The sequence below is a fragment of the Scomber japonicus genome, chromosome 16 (genome assembly GCF_027409825.1).
Source record: "Scomber japonicus isolate fScoJap1 chromosome 16, fScoJap1.pri, whole genome shotgun sequence".
Classification (NCBI taxonomy): Eukaryota; Metazoa; Chordata; class Actinopteri; order Scombriformes; family Scombridae; genus Scomber; species Scomber japonicus.
The window spans coordinates 2,136,194-2,158,344 of NC_070593.1; the positions used below are offsets into that span (position 1 = coordinate 2,136,194).

The 22,151-nt window shown below is 40.0% G+C and overlaps 3 protein-coding genes across 3 annotated transcripts in view; 1 reads left to right on the top strand and 2 right to left on the bottom strand.

Annotated features, from left to right (window-relative positions):
- egln3 (egl-9 family hypoxia-inducible factor 3) overlaps positions 1 to 5,030 on the top strand; it is a 15,891-nt gene extending 10,861 nt beyond the window's left edge. Inside the window, exons 2-5 of the mRNA XM_053335995.1 lie at positions 2,433 to 2,552; positions 3,753 to 3,889; positions 4,488 to 4,561; positions 4,903 to 5,030. Of these exons, the coding sequence (XP_053191970.1) occupies positions 2,433 to 2,552; positions 3,753 to 3,889; positions 4,488 to 4,561; positions 4,903 to 4,943 (372 nt within the window). The 3' untranslated portion in view covers positions 4,944 to 5,030. The remainder of the gene's footprint in view (positions 1 to 2,432; positions 2,553 to 3,752; positions 3,890 to 4,487; positions 4,562 to 4,902) is intronic.
- A 7,058-nt stretch (positions 5,031 to 12,088) lies between these two features.
- LOC128375596 (tripartite motif-containing protein 16-like) lies at positions 12,089 to 13,768 on the bottom strand. The gene has a single exon (XM_053335985.1). It carries the CDS (start codon positions 13,748 to 13,750, stop codon positions 12,089 to 12,091), a length of 1,662 nt encoding a protein of 553 aa, XP_053191960.1. The 5' UTR covers positions 13,751 to 13,768.
- A 4,337-nt stretch (positions 13,769 to 18,105) lies between these two features.
- LOC128375585 (tripartite motif-containing protein 16-like) lies at positions 18,106 to 19,713 on the bottom strand (the record flags this gene model as incomplete). Its single annotated transcript, XM_053335970.1, has 1 exon — positions 18,106 to 19,713. A coding segment is annotated over exon 1 (1,608 nt), but the record flags the coding sequence as incomplete, so codon positions are not given.
- Between the last annotated feature and the right edge of the window lie 2,438 nt (positions 19,714 to 22,151).

The window sequence follows — 22,151 nt, forward strand, 5'->3', positions numbered from 1 at the left end:
CTTCCTTTCCTCCCTGACACATTTACAGTCTTTTTAGCATCAGATTCCCTCTTAGTGTTTCCTTTCCTTCCTTCCTTCCTTCCTTCCTTCCTTTCCTCCCTGACACATTTACAGTCTTTTTAGCATCAGATTCCCTCTTAGTTTTTCCCTTCCTTCCTTCCTTCCTTCCTTCCTTCCTTCCTTCCTTCCTTCCTTCCTTCCTTCCTTCCTTCCTTCCTTTCCTCTCTGACACATTTACAGTCTTTTTAGCATCAGATTCCCTCTTAGTGTTTCCTTTCCTTCCTTTCCTTCCTTTCCTTCCTTCCTTCCTTCCTTCCTTCCTTAGTGTTTCCTGTTTCTCTGTGGTGGAAGTATAGTAACAAAAGACTTTGCTACTAAAAACACTGTAACGATGAAACATGGAAGATGAAGATTAGTTTATTATGAAGGATCTGATGGTCAGTGTGAAGAGGAGGAAGAGGAGGAAGATGAGGAAGAGGAGGAAGAGAAACACACTTCATGCTCATTTTAAACTCCTGACTGTTGATTTAAGACTCTGAACATATTTGTGATTCTTGCAGCTTTAAACTGTAAAGTGTGTGTGTGTGTGTGTGTGTGTGTGTGTGTGTGTGTGTGTGTGTGTGTGTGTGTGTGTGTGTGTGTGTGTGTGTGTTGTGTGTCTCTGTGTGTGTGTGTGTGTGTGTGTGTGTGTGTGTGTGTTGTGTGTGTGTGTGTTGTGTGTCTCTGTGTGTGTGTGTGTGTGTGTGTGTGTGTGTGTGTGTGTGTGTGTGTGTGTGTGTGTGTGTGTGTGTGTGTGTGTGTGTGTGTGTGTGTGTGTGTGTGTGTGTAGAGACTTTAAGAGCTTCAGCTGCTTCTTATCAGCTGAAAAACCACAAGTTTCCTCCCTTACGCTGACCGGCTGCACGTACACACACACACACACACACACACACACACACACACACACACACACACACGTACTGAGAGAGAGTGCATGAACATGAACACACACATCATGCAATTTGTGTACGTGCGACTGAAGGCGTAGGCACAGACACACACGAAATATTAGCAAATCACCAGCCACACACACACACACACACACACACACACACACACACACACACACAGAGACACACACACACACAGGAAATATTAGCAAATATTAGCAAATCACCAGCCACACACATACACACACAGAGACACACACACAGAGGAAGTGTGTCATCATGATTGATCTTCATGTTTCCATTTGAAGATTATTTCAAGTTCAAGTATTTCAAAAAAATCCGTTTTTTCCGAGTCATTTATTTTTTGGCCTGTTTTTCGAGGTAATTTTTTCTGTTTTTTCGTGGTTATTATTTTCTCTGTATTATCGAGATACTTTGAAATCTCGCGAGGACAGCCAACATCTATGGTGACACCTGCTCCTTCACATACTCCTAGTGTCTGAGCTTTTTGGTGGGACTTTGTCTTTTGACCAATAAATGCAATTAGAGAAAGATATATAATAATAGTAATATATCATCTATATGACTTAAAGACAGGACGATCTCCCAGTGTCTTAAACCCAGATCAAAGCAGTTTGTCATGTTTGCTTCCATCACACCGAGCTCTCAATAAAGAGTGAATGTGTCCAATGTTTTGAATGTTCTCTAAAATTAGCCCGAAAAACTGAAAAGAAAGAAATGACTCAGAAATCAGAAAAAAAAAACTTAGAAAAGCAGAAATAATTACCTCGAAAAACAGACCAAAAAATAAATTGTTCTGGAAAAACTGATTTTTTTTAATTCAAGTGAATGCAACACACTTCCAATTAATAATGATAATTTTTTCATTAATCAGTTATTAAATTAGTTGCAGACTGTTTTCCTGTTTTATTGATTATTGATCGATCATTGCAGTTAACTCTTTATTGGGCAAATAATTATATTTGGTAACTTCTGTAAATATCCCAAAATATCCTTCCTTCCTTCCTTCCTTTCCTTCATCCCTGCCTTCTTTCTTCCCTTCCTCTTTTCCTTTCTCCCTCCCTCGTTCCTTATTTCCTCCGTCCTTCCTTCCTTTCCTTCCTTCCTCCCTCCCTCATTCTCTCCTCCCTTCCTTCCTTCCGTCTGTTCTTCCTCCGTCCCTCCTTCTCTCCTCCCTTCCTTCTTTCCTTCCTCAGTCCTTCCTTTCCTTCCTTCCATCTGTTCTTCCTCCCTCCCTCATTCTCTCCTCCCTTCCTTTTTTCCTTCCATTACTTCTTCCTTTACTTCCTTCTTTCTTCCCTTCCTCCCTCCCTCCTTCTCTCTTTCTTTCCTCCCCCCTACCTACCTTCCTTCCTTCCTTCTTTCCTCCGTCCTTACTCCCTTCCTTTCAATGAGTGTCCTATAAAGGGTTAAACTACAGACACATTTTATTTCACTCAATATTAACTGTCCCTGTGTGTGTTTCTGTTTGTGTGTCTGCAGGCCATGGTGGCGTGTTACCCTGGCAACGGCGCCGGTTACGTCAAGCACGTGGACAACCCGAACTCCGACGGACGCAGAATCACCTGCATCTATTACCTCAACAAGAACTGGGACGCTAAGGTGCGTTCAGGGACCTCAGGAAACGGGAGCTTCTCCTCCCGTGTGTTGTTTTATTATTGATCGTTATCAGTCAGAGATCAGAGATGATTATTGATGATTATCGGTCGGACTGAGAGACTTCCTGTCTGAAGTTTGAGATGATGAATGTTGATATAAAGTTTGACTCATTCAGACATTTTCTGCTTTTACGCCTGAAAATATGAAGATTTTCAGCTTTTTTATGTTATTTAAGAGAGTAAAGTAAATATTTTTGGGTTTATTTTAGATTTGAAGACGTGAACTTGATCTGTGGATTAAATATTGATAATAACTTTATTTGTATAGCAGCTTTAAATACAAGAAATGCAGCTTAATAATAATTTTAAACAAGCTACAAAAATAGAATAAATATAAAATCAAGTAAAATACATTTTAAAATAAATTCATTGGTGTGAAGATGACTGTCAGAAAAAGATAATAAAATAAGTGTTTTATCTTTCTATTAAATATATTTATCTGTTAAAGGATAAATTAATTAATCATAATTTTTAAAGGACAATTCGACCCAAAATGTTGCTTTCAGGCTCTTTAAATGTGAAGATTTTATATTTTTCTGTTGTACATGATCATGAACTAAAATACCTTTAACCAAACTCTGAGTTTTAACTATTTTCTGATATATATAATATCAGTTTATCAATGAACCTGCTGATTATTTAATTAACCCTCCTGTTGTCCTAGAGTCAAGGAAGGAAGGGAGGAAGGGAGGAAGAAGGAAGGAAAGGAGGGAGGAAGGAAGGAAGGAAGGAAGGAAGGAAGGAACAAAAGGGGGAAGGAAGGAAGAAGGGAAGAAGGAAGGAAAGGAGGGGGGAAGGGAGGGAGGAAGGAAGGAAGGAAGGAAAGAAAAGGGGAAGGAAGGAAGGAAGGAAAGGAGGAAGAAGGAAGGAAGGAAAGAAGGGAGGAAGCAAAGGAGGAAGAAAGAAGGAAGGAGGGAAGGGAGGAAAGGAGGAAGAAGGAAGGAAAGAAGAAAGGAGGGAGGGAAGGAAGGACAGAAGGGTCAATTTGACCCGGGAGGACGATACGAGGGTTAATAATGACAATAATCAATAGTTGCAGCTGCAGGAAGTCTCATATTTAATAATGTCTCATATGTTTTATAGTATATTTAAAGGTTTTCCTCTTCCTATCAGCTGATGTGTTGTCTTCCTCTCTGTGTTTCAGGAGCACGGAGGAATCCTCAGGATTTATCCGGGGGGAGAAAACGACGTGGCCGACATCGAGCCGCTGTTTGACCGTCTGCTCTTCTTCTGGTCCGACCGCAGGAATCCACACGAGGTGCAGCCCTCCTACTCCACCAGGTAACCAACCAATATATATATCTATCTATCAATCTATCAGTCAGCCCTCCTACTCCACCAGGTAACCAACCAATATATATATATATCTATCAATCTATCAATCAATCAATCAGCCCTCCTACTCCACCAGGTAACCAACCAACCAAGCAGCTTTAACAAACACACTGAGCTGCTGCTGATTAAAAGGAAATTAAACTCAAATAAAGTTGCATTGTGCTGCTTTATAAAGAATTCATCCACTTTATTAAACAGAAGAAATAAACACATAAAATAAAACAGATTTCCACTAAAAGCTGATTAAATGAGCAGCTGCAGCTCATTGGCTCCACCTGCTGGTCAAACTGTGGAACTACATTTAAACAGAATCATCATTTATATCTTCATATTTTACTTTTCTGTCTAAATTCAAGACTAAAATACTCAATTTAAAGGTGCAGGTATAATAATAATAATAATAAAGCATATTTATAGATCAGCTTTCATATAAAGGTGTCATAAAAGCTCAAAGTGCTTCACAGAAAGAATGAAATTAAAATACTATATATAGAGCAAATAAAAGTGTGTAGTTAACATGAGTTTGTGTGTTTGTGTGTTTCAGGTACGCAATCACAGTTTGGTATTTTGACTCTGAGGAGAGAGCCGAGGCCAAGAGACGCTTCAGAGACCTGACAGGTAAACACACACTTTTTATTTTAACAGTAAAAAGTGTTCAAACAGTAGATATATAGTGTTAAATATATTTATTTGAGGTGTTTTTGGTTTAAAGCAGCATTTTTATTATCAGTATTCTTTGAGATTTAACATGAAATTAGGTTTTAATCATTTAAACAGATCAAATAAAATGAACATAAATGTAAATATAAGTTAATATTTTACATGAATGCACTTTATAACCTTATCTAAATTATATTAATATCATTCCTACATGACTGTGATTTTAATTTCTGCTTCATAAACTTGTATTTTCATTAATGATTCGTTGATTTAAGACATTTTATATCTTGTGTTTCCAGCTTCCACTCGGCAGGAGAACAGTAGCAGCAGCAGCAGCTGAGCGGTGACACGTCGCCACCTGGTGGTCAAACCTTGAAGTGCAGCGGACGGACGGACGGACGGACGGACGGACGGACGGACGGACGGACGGACGGGTGCACTGAAGACAGAAAAGAGGACAAAACAGAAAAAAGCAAAGTGTCGCTCTGTCCTGGACTCTGGACTCTGGAGGAGCCGAGGGGAGTTTTCTAACGCTGATGAAACAGAAACTGTTCCCTCGTCGCTCCGTCCGTCGTCCAGCTGGTCGTTTCTGACTCCGCCCGCCTGAGGACGTTTCTGACTCCGCCCGCCTGTGGCTGTTTCTGACTCCGCCCGCCTGAGGACGTTTTAGACTCCGCCCGCCTGATGACGTTTCTGACTCCGCCCGCCTGAGGACGTTTTAGACTCCGCCCGCCTGAGGACGTTTTAGACTCCGCCCGCCTGAGGACGTTTTAGACTCCGCCCGCCTGAGGACGTTTTAGACTCCGCCCGCCTGCACCGCCGCTCTGAGCGCCACCGCCGCGCCTCGCCGAGCTCAGCTGACCGGCGGCTGCTTCGGACTCTCGCTGCTTTACTCGTGCAATACTCTCTCTTCTCTCTTCTGTCTCTGGAGGAAACACGGCGGACTGCACCTTTAAAAAAGAAAAAACAAACCTTCACTTCACAAAGAAAAGAATAAAAAGAAAGAGAAGGAGAGACGGATGTTTACAGGCGGAGAAACGAGAGGAACGATGATTATTTTAAACCCTAGAGTCGTTTGTTTTAATCATCGATGAAACTTTATAAATGTTTACTTTCTAACTGAAGTCTTTATTCAACGACGGCTGCAAAAAATAACTAAGAAATAAAATATTAAAATATAAGATTCATGTTTTTAATTTCAACCTGAGAGAAAAAGATGAAAATGTTCCCTGGTTGATAAAATAATGTTTTATTTTCCAGCTTCTTTTACAAGTCTCACAGTTAATGAAGCAGTTTGGTACAAATTATTAATTATAAGAAAAAATGCATTAAAAAAAAAAAGTATAGATTTGAGTTCATATATAGTGATAATAATAAATAAATATATAATAAGTTCATATAGTTATTATAGATATAATAAATCTATAATAACTATAATAAAATGAGATTAACACTGCTAAGAAAAGTATTTTTGATATTTGCAGATATATATATTTATAATATATATATTTTAAATAATTATATTAACACTAAAAACTTTTTTTTACTGCCTGACTCATTTCTTAAACATTTAATTAAATTAATTAAATTATATTTAATATAAGTTTCTCTGCTGTGGGACTAAAAAAGGAATATTTTATCTGATCTGACACATTTATTTAAATTATTTTCCTTTTGAATTGTTTTTAATGAACGTTAAGGGTTAAATCATTCTGTTTTTTATTAGGAGAAATGATTTTGTAGTTTTAAAGAAAGAATATAATAATAATAATAATAATAATAAATGTAGTTTAAATATAGAAAAGATTTAACTTTAACTTTCTTAATAATTTGTACCATTTTGCACCAAATGTCCTAAAAAGTTAAAAAGTGAAATATGTGAATATAACAGAGAGAATATTCAGGAAATGAGATTTAAATGAAAGAAGCTGTGAAATAAAAATGAAAAGTGTCATTTTCTTGATTTTTTGGGAAGAAAAAGTTTAAAACCAGATGAAATAAAATCAGATTTCTGCATTTTTACTGAAGATAAAGTTGATTAATCAGATTTTTAATGGATGAATCATCAAATCTTCACATTTTGAGAAGCTGAATGTTAATGTTGGGATTTCTTTTTTTACTTTATGAAAGAAAAAAGTTAATATTTGATAATTGATGAGAAACGATTGAATCTGTAACTTTTATGTTAAATAAATAATAAAATAATCAACCTGAAGTTTGGATGACATGAAATAAGTTTCTTCTTTTGCTTTAAATAAAAAAAAAAAACTCATCATGTAGTGTAAAATAAATACAGAATCATTATTTAACCCTCCTGCTGTCCTTGAGTCAAGGGAGGGAGGAAGGAAGGAAGGAAAGGAAGGAAGGGAGGAAGGAAAGGGGGAAGGAAGGGATGGAGGAAGGGAGGAAGGAAAGGAGGAAGGATGGAAGGGAGGAAGGAGGGAGGGAAGGAAAGAAAGAGAAAGAGGGAGGAAGGATGGGAGGAAGAAGGAAGGAAAGGAGGAAGGAACGGAGGGAGGAAAGAAGGAAGGAGGGAAGGAAGGACAGAGGAAAGAAGGAAGGGAGGAAGGTAGGGGGGATAAAAGAAAGAGAAAGAGGGAGGAAGAAGGAAAGAAGGAAGGAAGGAAAGAAGGAAGGAGGGAGGGAAGGAAGGAAGGTAGGGGGAAGGAAAGAAAGAGAGAAAGAGGGAGGAAGGATGGGAGGAAGAAGGAAGGAAAGGAGGAAGGAAGGGAGGGAGGAAAGAAGGAAGGAGGGAAGGAAGGACAGACAGAAGGAAGGGAGGTAGGGGGAGGAAAGAAAGAGAGAAGGAGGGATGGAGGAAAGAAAGAGGGGAGTAAAGAAGAAGGAAGGGAGGAAAGAAGAAGGAAGGGAGGAAGGACAGACAGAAGGAAGGAAGGAAGGAAGGGATGGAGGAAGGGAGGAAGAAGGAAGAGAGGAAAAGAAGGAAGGATGGAGGAAAGAAGGAAGGAAGGAAGGAAAGAGGAAAGAAGGAAGGAGGGGAGGAAAGAAGAAGGAAGGAAGGAAGGAAGGGATGGAGGAAGGGAGGAAGAAGGAAGAGAGGAAAAGAAGGAAGGATGGAGGAAAGAAGGAAGGAAGGAAGGAAAGAGGAAAGAAGGAAGGAGGGGAGGAAAGAAGAAGGAAGGAAGGAAGGAAGGTAGGGGGAGGGAAGAAAGAGAGAAGGAGGGATGGAGGAAAGAAGGAAGGAGGGAAGGAAGGAGGAAAGAAGGAAGGAGGGGAGGAAAGAAGAAGGGAGGGAGGAAGGACAGACAGAAGGAAGGAAGGAAGGAAGGAAGGAGGAAGGAAGGAAGGAGGGGAGGAAAGAAGAAGGAAGGGAGGAAGGACAGACAGAAGGAAGGAAGGAAGGAAGGACAGACAGAAGGAAGGAAGGAAGGGATGAAGGAAGGAAGGAACAGTAAAAACAAACAGGGTAAATTTGACACGATGGTTAAAGCTGATAAAAATAAGTTAATACATTATGATTCATATCAATATGCACAAAATGCTGCTGATGCAAAAGTAACAAACTCCCCCAATGTATGAAATTATTCATATATTCAAACAAACTCCTGATTAACCATAATAAGCATAAAGCTGGTAGTCATGGTAACCAAATGCATGTAAACAGAAGCACAAACTAAGTGTTGATTAAATGAATTGAACTCACCTGTTCAGCTGCAGTTCAGGTGTTTGTCCAGCAGGTGTAGGAGGAGGACGAGAAGAACAATACATTTTCCTTTTCCTCTTTCCTTCCTTCCTTCTTTCCTTCCTCCTTTTCTTCCTTTCCTTATTCCTTTCCTTCTTTTCTCCCTCCCTCCTACCTTCCTTCCTCCCTCCCTCTTTTTCTTCCTTTCTTCCTACCTTCCTTCCTTTCTCCCTTCCTTGTCCTTCTTTCCATCCTTCTTTTCTTTCCTTGCGTCCTTCTTCCCTCCTTCCTTCCTTTCCTTCTTTTCTCCCTTCCTTGTCCTTCTTTCCTTTCTTTGCGTCCTTCTTCCCTTCCCTACTTCTTTCCTTCCTTCCCTCCTCCCTTCCTTCCTTCCTTCCTTTCCTTATTCCTTTCCTTCTGTCCTTCTTTCCTCCCTCCCTTCCTCCCTCCTTTTCTTCCCTTCTTTCCTCCTGACTAACCATAATAAGCATAAAGCTGGTAGTCATGGTAACCAAATGCATGTAAAGAGAAGCACAAACTCAGTGTTGATTAAATGAATTGAACTCACCTGTTCAGCTGCAGTTCTGGTGTTTGTCCAGCAGGTGTCACTGTCGCTCCACTCATCTCAGGCAGGTTTGAAGTCTAATAGGAGATAAAAACATTAACTTTAATACAGTTACTGATAATATAACTTTATTTAAATTCATCTACAGACAAAAATACTGTTAGAATTAAGCACTGGAACAATTATAATAAAATACTGAAATAAGTCAAACTGGATTTAAAGTAACGGAGGGAAGAAGGAAAGGAAGGAAGGAAGGAAGGGAGAAGGGAGGAGGGAAGGAAAGGAAAGGAAAGAAGGAAGGAAGGAAAGAGGGAGGGAGGAAAGAAGGACATGGAGAAGGGGAGGAGGAAGGAAAGAAGGAAGGAAGGGAGGAGGGAAGGGAAGGAAAGGAAAGAAGGAAGGGAGGAAAGAGGGAGGGAGGGAGGGAGGAAAGAAGGAAAGAGGAAGGGAAGAAGGAAAGGAAGGAAGGAAGGAAGGGAGAAGGGAGGAGGGAAGGAAAGGAAAGGAAAGAAAGAAGTAAGGAAAGAGGGCGGGAGGGAGGAAAGAAGGACAGAGGGAAGGGAAGAAGGAAGGAAAGAAGGACAAGGAAGGGAGGCGGGAAGGAAAGGAAATGAAAGAAGGAAGGAAGGAAAGAGGGAGGGAGGGAGGGAGGAAAGAAGGACAGAGGGAATGGAAGAAGGAAAGGAAGGAAGGAAGGAAGGGAGAAGGGAGGAGGGAAGGGAAGGGAAGAAGGAAGGAAAGAAGGACAAGGAAGGGAGAAAGAAAGGAGGGAAGTTAGGAGGGAAGGAAAGATTGACAGATGGAAGGGAGGAAGGAAGGAAGGAAGGAAGGAAGGAAGGGAGGAAGAAGGAAGAAAAGGAGGGAGGAAGGAAGGATAGGAGGGAGAGAGGACAGAAGGACAGAAGAATTGGCATTCACACATAGATTTTAATAAAATATGTTTAAACATTACAACCTATAGACATACAGGCATTTCATGTATAATTAAGTCTTAATGGTTAATCTGACCATAATTTCTTCATGGTCAGATTAACACAATTTTAAAAAAATTAACACGTTATGCTCTGCCCTTAACCCTCCTGTTGTGCTCAGGTCAAGGAAGGAAGGAAGTAAGGAAGGAAGGAAATGAGGAAGGAACGAAGGAAGGGAGGAAAGAGGAAGGAAGGAAGTGGGGAAAGAAGGAAATGAGGAAGGAACAAAGGAAGGGAGGAAGGGAGGAAAGGAGGAAAGAAGGAAGGAAGGGAGGGAGGAAAAGAGGGAGGGAGGGAGGGAGGGAGGAAGGAAGGAAGGAAGTGAGAAAAAAGCAAATGAGGAAAGAAGGAAGGAAGTTACGAAAGAAGGAAGGAAGGAAGGAGGAAAAGAGGAAGGAAGTAAGGAGAGGACAGGAGGAATGAGGAAGGAAGGAAGGAAGGAAGGAGGAAAAGAGGAAGGAAGTAAGGAGAAGAAAGAAGGAATGAGGAAGGAAGGAGTGAAGGAAGGAAGGAGGAAAAGAGGAAGGAAGTAAGGAGAGAAGGAAGGAAGTGAGGAACAGTCAAAAGAGATGGGGTCAATTTGACCCGGGAGCACAACAGGAGGGTTAATGTCATCGTGATTAATGCGTTAACGCTGACTGCCGTGATATTTATATTATATATAATGTATATTCATATACTTATATATATATTTGGTCTGAAATTTGGCTTGCAGCAGAACCAGACAGTGTCCACTGAGTTATCAGGAGAGGTATTGTGAATCACTGATTGTAAAAATGATCTTTAACTTTTTGCTTCTGTGCTTAAGTACATTTCAGAGTCTGAACTTTCTTACCTTTACGTGAGCAAAGGAATTGAATCAGTACTCCTACTTTTACCAGAGTCTTTTTTCCACTAAAGTACAGAACGTGGGTACTTTTGCCACCTCTGATCACGAATAGAAGGCAAGGCAGTTTTATTTATATAGCGCATTTCATACACAATGGCAACTCAACGTGCTTTACATAAAACAGAAAAACATGTAATTTGAGAAACTTAAAACATACAATTAACCCCCACCCCACCCCCCATAATAAAAACAAAGTACAGAAAAATAGAAAGACATAAATAAAATGATTGCAGCATAAAATAATAAATTAGCTTTAAAATCATTAAAAGGACATAGAGTGCAAATGAAAGATTAAAATGTAAAGTGCTTTAAAAGAGCTCAATCATAAGCTCAGGAGAAGAGAAATGTTTTTAACCTGGATTTAAAAGTGTTCACTGTTGGGGCTGATTTCAGTTCTGCTGGTAGTTTGTTCCAGTTGTGTGCAGCATAACAGCTAAAAGCTGCTTCATCATGTTTAGTTTGAACTCTGGCCTCAACTATCTGACCTGAGTCAGTAGATCTCAGAGCTCTGGGCTCAACTATCTGACCTGAGTCAGTAGATCTCAGAGCTCTACTGGGTTTATATTCTACTAACATGTCATTTATGTATTCTGGACCTAAACCATTCAGTGATTTGTAGACCAGTAGCAGAACTTTAAAATCTATTCTATAGCTGACTGGGAGCCAGTGTAAAGACTTTAGAGCTGACTGGGAGCCAGTGTAAAGACTTTAGAGCTGACTGGGAGCCAGTGTAAAGACTTTAGAGCTGACTGGGAGCCAGTGTAAAGACTTTAGAACTCACTGGGAGCCAGTGTAAAGACTTTAGAGCTGACTGGGAGCCAGTGTAAAGACTTTAGAGCTGACTGGGAGCCAGTGTAAAGACTTTAGAACTGGAGTAATGTGCTCTGATCTCTTTGTTCTGGTTAAAACTGGAGCTGCAGCGTTCTGAATGAGCTGCAGCTGTTTAATGCTTTTTTGTGGGAGTCCAGTCAGAAGACCGTTACAGTAGTCGAGTCTACTTGAGATGAAAGTACTGCATGAAAAATGTTATTACATTAAAAGTACTGCAGTATTATAAGTGATGTAGTATGCAGTATTACAGTAAAAGTACTGCAGTATTATAGTGATGTAGTATGCAGTATTACAGTAAAAGTACTGCAGTATTATAGTGATGTAGTATGCAGTATTACAGTAAAAGTACTGCAGTATTATAGTGATGTAGTATGCAGTATTACAGTAAAAGTACTTAAGTAGTATTGTGTATTTGTGGTGTTTCAGGAGGAAAACTGCCTCTAATGAATGAGAATGAAATATTTTATTGATTATTGAAGGTACAGATATTTCACATGTCAGCTGATCTCTGAGCAGCTCAGAAACATGGAGACAAAAACATGAAGAATTACAACATCTGACACATGAAGTCTGAAATGACTTCTGTCTATTTCACTTCACACAACTCAACTGTGGAAAGAGCACCAACATTAATTCCAGCATAGAGAGGCTGAGTGAATGTGGTCTGGACTCTGTGGAGGAGAGTCATGGTTTCAGAGACGCTGTAGAAGGACAGAATACCTGCTCTGTGATCCAGGTACACTCCAACTCTGGAGGAACCAGGACCTGAGACGGGAGTTTTAATGTTGTTGAAGAAAAATCCATAACCGATAGTGTAACAATATAAAGACCACGATTTGTCATTACATCCAAATACAGATTCATCTCCTGCTCTGCTGATATTCTTGTATGCGACTGCTGCATGAACACCTAACCCTCTCCACTCCACCTCCCAGTAACAACGTCCAGTCAGACTCTCTCTACTCAGGACCTGAAACTTATCAGTGAATCTGTCTGTGTGTCTAGAATAAGACTGTGGTTGACTCATCCATGTTACTTTTCTGTTCCTCTCAGATAATAACAGCCATGTGTTTGCTGTGTTTGGATCCAGAGTAATTTCACGTGAATATCTTAAGAACTCAGCTCTGGTCTTGGGTTGTGGTTCTGACAGTAAATCGTCCACTTCAGTCTCTGCCAGTGAGATGTTTGTCCATTTGTCCCTCAGGATGTCCTGTAGTTTATCTCTGAGCTCTGACACAGCTGCTGTCACGTCCTCAAAGTATCTCAGAGGACGGATATTGATGCTGGATGAGTCTGTAGGTTCACTGAGTTGTGACACTGAGGGGTAGTTGTGTAGAAACTGGTTGTGATCCTCTGTGTGTGAGAGCTGCTTCAGTTCAGCGTCTTTCCTCTTCAGCTCAGTGATCTCCTGCTGCAGCTTCTCCTGAAGCTCTTTGACTCCACTCACTTCAGTTTCCTGCTGGGATCTGATCTGCTGCTTCACATCAGAGCTTCTTTTCTGGAGGAGACGGATCAGCTCAGTGAAGATCTTCTCACTGTCCTCCACTGCTTTATCAGCAGAGCGACTGACGGCCTCCACCTCCTGTTGAAGCAGCTTCACATCTTTCTCTCTGTCCTGGATTCTCTGCTGGATGTTTAGTCGACTCACCTCGAGCTCTCTCTGCCTCTCAGTCCTTTCTGCTGCAGCTGGGACTGTGTCGTGGCCTTTATGATCCTCCATAGTGCACAGATAACAGATACACTTCTTATCTGTACGGCAGAATATCTTCATCACCTCATCATGACGAGAGCAGATGTTCTCCTGGAGCTTCTCCGAGGGCTCCACCAGCTTGTGTTTCTTTAATTTGGTTGATTCAAAGTGAGACTGGAGGTGATTCTCACAGTAAGACATCAGACACGTCAGACAGGACTTGAAGGCTTTCAGCTTTCTTCCAGTGCAGACATCACAGGCCACATCTTCAGGTCCAGCATAGCAGTGATCAGCAGGAGCAGCTTGGAGTCCAGTCTTCTTCAGCTGCTCCACTAAAGCTGCTAACATGGTGTTTTTCTTCAGGACAGGCCTCGGTGTGAAGGCCTCTCTGCACTGAGGGCAGCTGTAGATCTTCCTCTGATCCTCTCCATCCCAGTGTGATTTAATACATCTCATACAGTAGCTGTGTCCACAGGAAAGACCCACCGGATCCTTCAGTAGATCCAGACAGATCGAACAAGAGAGTGTTTCTCGGTCCAGCTGATAGTTCTCCGCCATTTCAGCTCTCAGAGGCAACGACTGACTGAGTTTCACTTCCTGTTACTAAACTTCCGTGTTTCTGCTGAATGCAGCCTGACAGCTCTGTGCTGCGTCACATGTTGGTTACACCCATCTACAAACTGTAGATTTAAAGGGAGAGAACAATGAACTCTGATCCCAGAGTGGAGCTTGTTGTGTTTAAAGCTTTATTGATCATTGTATCAGTAAAGCTTTAATACTGTATCAATATGAAATAAAACCTGCAACACATTTCATATTTGAATCATGTTGTTTGTGTTTGAAATACAAGCAAATAAAACCAAAGTTCATCTCATCCACAAACTCTGCTGATAAATGTCGACCTTTGACAGTCACATGATCCTCTGTAGAAACTGTCAGCAGCAGTACTGGAAGAAGTACTCAGATACTTTACTGCAGTAAAAGTACTAATACTAGTAAAGTACAACTACTTCAAACTGTATAAAAGTAAAGTACAAGTACCTCAAACTGTACAAAAGTAAAGTACAAGTACCTCTAACTGTACTACAATAAAGTACAAGTACCTCAAACTTCACTACAGTAAAGTACAAGTACCTCAAACTTCACTACAGTAAGTACAAGTACTTCAAACTGTACTACAGTAAAGTACAAGTTCTTCAAACTGTACTACAGTAAAGTACAAGTACCTCAAACTACACTACAGTAAAGTAAAAATACCTCAAACTGTACTACAGTTAAGTACAAGTACCTCAAACTATACTACAGTAAAGTAAAAGTACCTCAAACTGTACTACAGTAAAGTACAAGTACCTCAAACTGTACTGCAGTGAAGTACAAGTACCTCTAACTATGCTACAGTAAAGTACAAGTACTTCAAACTGTACTGCAGTAAAGTACAAGTACCTCAAACTATACTACAGTAAAGTACAAATACCTCAAACTGTACTACAGTAAAGTACAAGTACCTCAAACTGTACTACAGTAAGTACAAGTACCTCAACATGTAACGCAGTAAAGTATAAGTACCTCAAACTATACTACAGTAAAGTACAAGTACTTCAAACTGTACAACAGTAAACTACAAGTACTTCAAACAGTACTACAGTAAAGTACAAGTACCTCAACATGTACTGCAGTAAAGTATAAGTACCTCAAACTATACTACAGTAAAGTACAAGTACCTCAACATGTACTGCAGTAAAGTACAAGTACCTCAAACTGTACTACAGTAAAGTACAAGTACCTCAACATGTACTGCAGTAAAGTATAAGTATCTCAAACTATACTACAGTAAAGTACAAGTACCTCAACATGTACTGCAGTGAAGTACAAGTACCTCAAATTGTACTGCAGTAAAGTACAAGTACCTCTAACAGTACTACAGTAAAGTACAAGTACCTCAAACTATACTACAGTAAAGTACAAGTACCTCAACATGTACTGAAGTAAAGTACAAGTACCTCAAACTGTACTACAGTAAAGTACAAGTACCTCAACATGTACTGCAGTAAGTACAAGTACCTCAAACTGTACTACAGTAAAGTACAAGTACCTCAACATGTACTGCAGTAAGTATAAGTACCTCAAACTATACTACAGTAAAGTACAAGTACTTCAAACAGTACTACAGTAAAGTACAAGTACTTCAAACTATACTACAGTAAACTACAAGTACTTCAAACAGTACTACAGTAAAGTACAAGTACCTCAAACTATACTACAGTAAAGTACTTCAAACTACACTACAGTAAAGTACAAGTACCTCAAACTATACTACAGTAAACTACAAGTACTTCAATCAGTACTACAGTAAAGTACAAGTACCTCAAACTATAATACAGTAAAGTACAAGTACCTCAAACTATAATACAGTAAAGTACAAGTACCTCAAACTGTACTACAGTTAAGTACAAGTACCTCAAACTGTATTGCAGTAAAGTACAAGTACCTCAAACTGTACTACAGTAAAGTACAAGTACCTCAAACTGTATTGCAGTAAAGTTGGTAGTCATGGTAACCAAATGCATGTAAACAGAAGCACAAACTAAGTGTTGATGAAATGAATTGAACTCACCTGTTCAGCTGCAGTTCAGGTGTTTGTCCAGCAGGTGTCACTGTCGCTCCACTCATCTCAAGCAGGTTTGAACTCTGATAGGAGATAAAAACATTAACTTTAATACAGTTACTGATAATATAACTTTATTTAAATTCATCTACAGACAAAATACTGTTAGACTTTGGCACTGGAACAATTATAATAAAATACTGAAATAAGTCAAACTGGATGTAAAGTAACGGAGGGAGGAAGGAAAGGAAGGAAGGAAGGAAGGAAGGAAGGGAGGAGGGAAGGAAAGGAAAGGAAAGAAGGAAGGAAGGAAAGAGTGAGGGAGGGAGGAAAGAAGGACAGGGAAGGGAGAAAGGAAGGAAGGAAAGATTAACAGATGGAAGGGAGGAAGGAAGGATAGGAGGAAGGAGGGAAGGAAATCCATCTTTCCTTCATTCCTTCCTTCCTTTCATCTTTCCTTACTGTCATCTCTCCTCTTCCTTCCATCCTTGCATGTTTCCTCCTTCCTTCGATCCTCCCTTTCTTCCTTCCATCTTTTCATCCCGTCTTCTCTTCCTTCCTTCCATCTGTCCTTCCTCCCTTCAATATTTCCTTCATTCCTTCCTTCCTTTCTTTCAACTTTCCTTACTGTCGTCTCTCCTCTTCCTTCCATCCTTGCATGTTTCCTCCTTCCTTCGATCCTCCCTTTCTTCCTTCCATCTTTTCATCCCGTCTTCTCTTCCTTCCTTCCTTCCATCTGTCCTTCCTCCCTTCAATCTTTCCTTCATTCCTTCCTTTCTTTCATCTTTCCTTAGTGTCGTCTCTCCTCTTCCTTCCATCCTGGCATGTTTTTCCTCCTTCCTTCGATCCTCCCTTTCTTCCTTCCATCTTTTCATCCCGTCTTCTCTTCCTTCCTTCCATCTGTCCTTCCTCCCTTCAATCTTTCCTTCATTCCTTCCTTTCTTTCATCTTTCCTTAGTGTCGTCTCTCCTCTTCCTTCCATCCTTGCATGTTTCCTCCTTCCTTCGATCCTCCCTTTCTTCCTTCCATCTTTTCATCCTGTTTTCTCTTCCTTCCTTCTTTTTAATGGTCCGGCCCATATAAGATCAAATTGGTCTGTATGTGGCCCTTGAATGAAGATGAGTTTGACACCTCTGCTCTAAAGACTCTCCAGCTGGTCCAGAATTCAGCTGCTCGTGTTCTGACAAAAACTAGAAACATAGATCATATTACTCCCATTTTAGCTTCACTGCATCGGCTTCCTGTAAAATCTAGAATATAATTTAAATCCTTCTCCTCACTTTCAAAGCTCTTAATGGTCAGATTAACACAATTTTAAAAAATTAACACGTTATGCTCTGCCCTTAATGTCATTGTGATTAATGCGTTAATGCTGACTGCCATGATATTTATGTTATATATATATATATATATATATATATATATATTCGGTCTGAAATTTGGCTTGCAGCAGAACCAGACAGTGTCCAATGAGTGATTCACAATACCTAATTGTGAATCACTGATTGCAAAAATTATCTTTAACTTTTTGCTTCTGTACTTAAGTACATTTCAGAGTCTGAACTTTCTTACCTTTACTTGAGCAAAGGAATTGAATCAGTACTCCTAATTTTACCAGAGTCTTTTTTTACACAAGTATCTGAAGTTCTACTAAAGTACAGAACGTGGGTACTTTTGCCACCTGTGATCAGGAATAAAAGTACTGCAGTATTATAATGATGTAGTATGCAGTATTACAGTAAAAGTACTGCAGTATTATGAGTGATGTAGTATGCAGTATTACAGTAAAAGTACTGCAGTATTATGAGTGATGTAGTATGCAGTATTACAGTCAAAGTACTGCAGTATTATGGTGATGTAGTATGCAGTATTACAGTAAAAGTACTGCAGTATTATAGTGATGTAATTAAAGTATTACAGTAAAAGTACTGCAGTATTATAGTGATGTAATTAAAGTATTACAGTAAAAGTACTGCAGTATTATGAGTGATGTAGTATGCAGTATTACAGTAAAAGTACTGCAGTATTATGAGTGACGTAGTATTCAGTATTACAGTAAAAGTACATAAGTAGTATTATGTATTTGTGGTGTTTCAGGAGGAAAACTGCCTCTAATGAATGAGAATGAAATATTTTATTGATTATTGAAGGTACAGATATTTCACATGTCAGCTGATCTCTGAGCAGCTCAGAAACATGGAGACAAAAACATGAAGAATTACAACATCTGACACATGAAGTCTGAAATGACTTCTGTCTATTTCACTTTACACAACTCAGCTGTGGATTCAAAATAAACACAAAATCCAGCATAGAGAGGCCAAGTGAATGTGGTCTGGACTCTGTGGAGGAGAGTCATGGTTTCAGAGACGCTGTAGAAGGACAGAATACCTGCTCTGTGATCCAGGTACACTCCGACTCTGGAGGAAGGAGGACCTGAGATGAGAGTTTTAATGTTTCTGAAGTAAAATTCATAATTGTTAGTGGAACAATATAAAGACCAAGATTTGTCACTATGTCCAAATTCAGATTCATCTCCTGCTCTGCTGATACTCTTGTATGCGACTGATACCTCAACTCGTCCTCTCCACTCCACCTCCCAGTAACAACGTCCAGTCAGACTCTCTCTACTCAGGACCTGAAGATGATCAGTGAATCTGTCTGTGTGTCTAGAATAACACTGTGGTTGACTCGTCAATTCTACTTTTCTGTTCCCCTCAGATAATAACAGCTCTGTGTTTGCTGTGTTTGGATCCAGAGTGATTTCACGTGAATATCTTAAGAACTCAGCTCTGGTCTTGGGCTCTGGTTCTGACAGTAAAACGTCCACTTCAGTCACTGTCTGTAAGATGTTTGTCCATTTGTCCCTCAGGATGTCCTGTAGTTTATCTCTGAGCTCTGACACAGCTGCTGTCACATCCTCAAAGTATCTCAGAGGACGGATATTGATGCTGGATGAGTCTGTAGGTTCACTGAGTTGTGACACTGAGGGGTAGTTGTGTAGAAACTGGTTGTGATCCTCTGTGTGTGAGAGCTGCTTCAGTTCATCATCTTTCCTCTTCAGCTCAGTGATCTCCTGCTGCAGCTTCTCCTGAAGCTCTTTGACTCCACTCACTTCAGTTTCCTGCTGGGATCTGATCTGCTGCTTCACATCAGAGCTTCTTTTCTGGAGGAGACGGATCAGCTGAGTGAAGATCTTCTCACTGTCCTTCACTGCTTTATCAGCAGAGTGACTGACGGCCTCCACCTCCTGTTGAAGCAGCTTCACATCTTTCTCTCTGTCCTGGATTCTCTGCTGGATGTTTAGTCGACTCACCTCGAGCTCTCTCTGCCTCTCAGTCCTCTCTGCTACAGCTGGGACTGTGTCGTGGCCTTTATGATCCTCCATAGTGCACAGATAACAGATACACTTCTTATCTGTACGGCAGAATATCTTCATCACCTCATCATGACGAGAGCAGATGTTCTCCTGGAGCTTCTCCGAGGGCTCCACCAGCTTGTGCTTCTTTAATTTGGTTGATTCAAAGTGAGACTGGAGGTGATTCTCACAGTAAGACATCAGACACGTCAGACAGGACTTGAAGGCTTTCAGCTTCCTCCCAGTGCAGACATCACAGGCCACATCTTCAGGTCCAGCATAGCAGTGATCAGCAGGAGCAGCTTGGAGTCCAGTCTTCTTCAGCTGCTCCACTAAAGCTGCTAACAGGGTGTTTTTCTTCAGGACAGGCCTCGGTGTGAAGGCCTCTCTGCACTGAGGGCAGCTGTAGATCTTCCTCTCATCCTCTCCATCCCAGAATCCTTTAATACAGCTCATACAGTAGCTGTGTCCACAGGAAAGACCCACCGGATCCTTCAGTAGATCCAGACAGATCGAACAAGAGAGTGTTTCTCGGTCCAGCTGATAGTTCTGCGCCATTTCAGCTCTCAGAGGCAACAACTGTCTGAGTTTCACTTCCTCATAAGTGAATCATGTTTGAACAGATCTGAACACGTGATTCACTTCCTGTTACTAAACTTCCGTGTTTCTGCTGAATGCAGCCTGACAGCTCTGTGCTGCGTCACATGTTGGTTACACCCATCTACAAACTGTAGATTTAAAGGGAGAGAACAATGAACTCTGATCCCAGAGTGGAGCTTGTTGTGTTTAAAGCTTTATTGATCATTGTATCAGTAAAGCTTTAATACTGTATCAATATGAAATAAAACCTGCAACACATTTCATATTTTAATCATGTTGTTTGTGTTTGAAATACAAGCAAATAAAACCAAAGTTCATCTTATCCAGAAACTCTGCTGATAAATGTCGACCTTTGACAGTCACATGATCCTCTGTAGAAACTGTCAGCAGCAGTACTGGAAGAAGTACTCAGATACTTTACTGCAGTAAAAGTACTAATACTAGTAAAGTACAACTACTTCAAACTATATAAAAGTAAAGTACAAGTACCTCAAACTGTACAAAAGTAAAGTACAAGTACCTCAAACTGTACTACAGTAAAGTACAAGTACCTCAACATGTATTGCAGTAAAGTATAAGTACCTCAAACTATACTACAGTAAAGTACAAGTACTTCAAACTGTACTGCAGTAAAGTACAAGTACCTCAAACTATACTACAGTAAACTACAAGCACTTCAAACTGTACTACAGTAAAGTACAAGTACCTCAAACTATACTACAGTAAAGTACAAGTACCTCAAACTGTACTACAGTAAAGTACAAGTACCTCAAACTGTACTGAAGTAAAGTACAAGTACCTCAAACTGTACTACAGTAAAGTACAAGTACTTCAACATGTACTGCAGTAAGTACAAGTACCTCAAACTATACTACAGTAAAGTACAAGTACTTCAAACTGTACTGCAGTAAAGTACAAGTACCTCAAACTACTACAGTAAACTACAAGTACCTCAAACTGTACTACAGTAAAGTACAAGTACCTCAAACTGTACTGAAGTAAAGTACAAGTACCTCAAACTGTACTACAGTAAAGTCAAGTACCTCAAACTATACTACAGTAAAGTACAAGTACCTCAAACTGTACTACAGTAAAGCATAAGTACCTCAAACTGTACTACAGTAAAGTACAAGTACTTCAAACTATACTACAGTAAAGTACAAGTACCTCAAACTATACTACAGTAAACTACAAGTACTTCAAACAGTACTGCAGTAAAGTACAAGTACCTCAAACTATACTACAGTAAAGTACGTCAAACTATACTACAGTAAAGTACCTCAAACTGTACTACAGTAAAGTACAAGTACCTCAACATGTACTGCAGTAAGTACAAGTACCTCAACATGTACTGCAGTAAAGTATAAGTACCTCAAACTATACTACAGTAAAGTACAAGTACTTCAAACTGTACTGCAGTAAAGTACAAGTACCTCAAACTACTACAGTAAACTACAAGCACTTCATACAGTACTACAGTAAAGTCAAGTACCTCAAACTATACTACAGTAAAGTACAAGTACCTCAAACTGTACTACAGTAAAGCATAAGTACCTCAAACTGTACTACAGTAAAGTACAAGTACTTCAAACTATACTACAGTAAAGTACAAGTACCTCAAACTATACTACAGTAAACTACAAGTACTTCAAACAGGACTGCAGTAAAGTACAAGTACCTCAAACTATACTACAGTAAAGTACTTCAAACTATACTACAGTAAAGTACAAGTACCCCAAACTGTACTACAGTAAAGTACAAGTACCTCAACCTGTATTGCAGTAAAGTTGGTAGTCATGGTAACCAAATGCATGTAAACAGAAGCACAAACTAAGTGTTGATTAAATGAATTGAACTCACCTGTTCAGCTGCAGTTCTGGTGTTTGTCCAGCAGGTGTCACTGTCGCTCCACTCATCTCAGGCAGGTTTGAACTCTAATAGGAGATAAAAACATTAACTTTAATACAGTTACTGATAATATAACTTTATTTAAATTCATCTACAGACAAAATACTGTTAGACTTTGGCACTGGAACAATTATAATAAAATACTGAAATAAGTCAAACTGCATTTAAAGTAACAGAGGGAAGAAGGAAAGGAAGGAAGGGAGGAAGGGAGGAGGGAGGAGGAAGGAGGGAAGGAAAGGAAAGGAAAGAAGGAAGGAAGGAAAGAGTGAGGGAGGGAGGAAAGAAGACAGAGGACAGAGGGAAGGGAAGAAGGAAGGAAAGAAGGACAAGGAAGGGAGAAAGAAAGGAGGGAAGTTAGGAGGGAAGGAAAGATTGACAGATGGAAGGGAGGAAGGAAGGAAGGAAGGATAGGAGGAAAGAAGGGAGGAAGAAGGAAGAAAAGGTGGGAGGAAGGAAGGTAGAAGGGAGAGAGGAAGGAAGGACAGAAG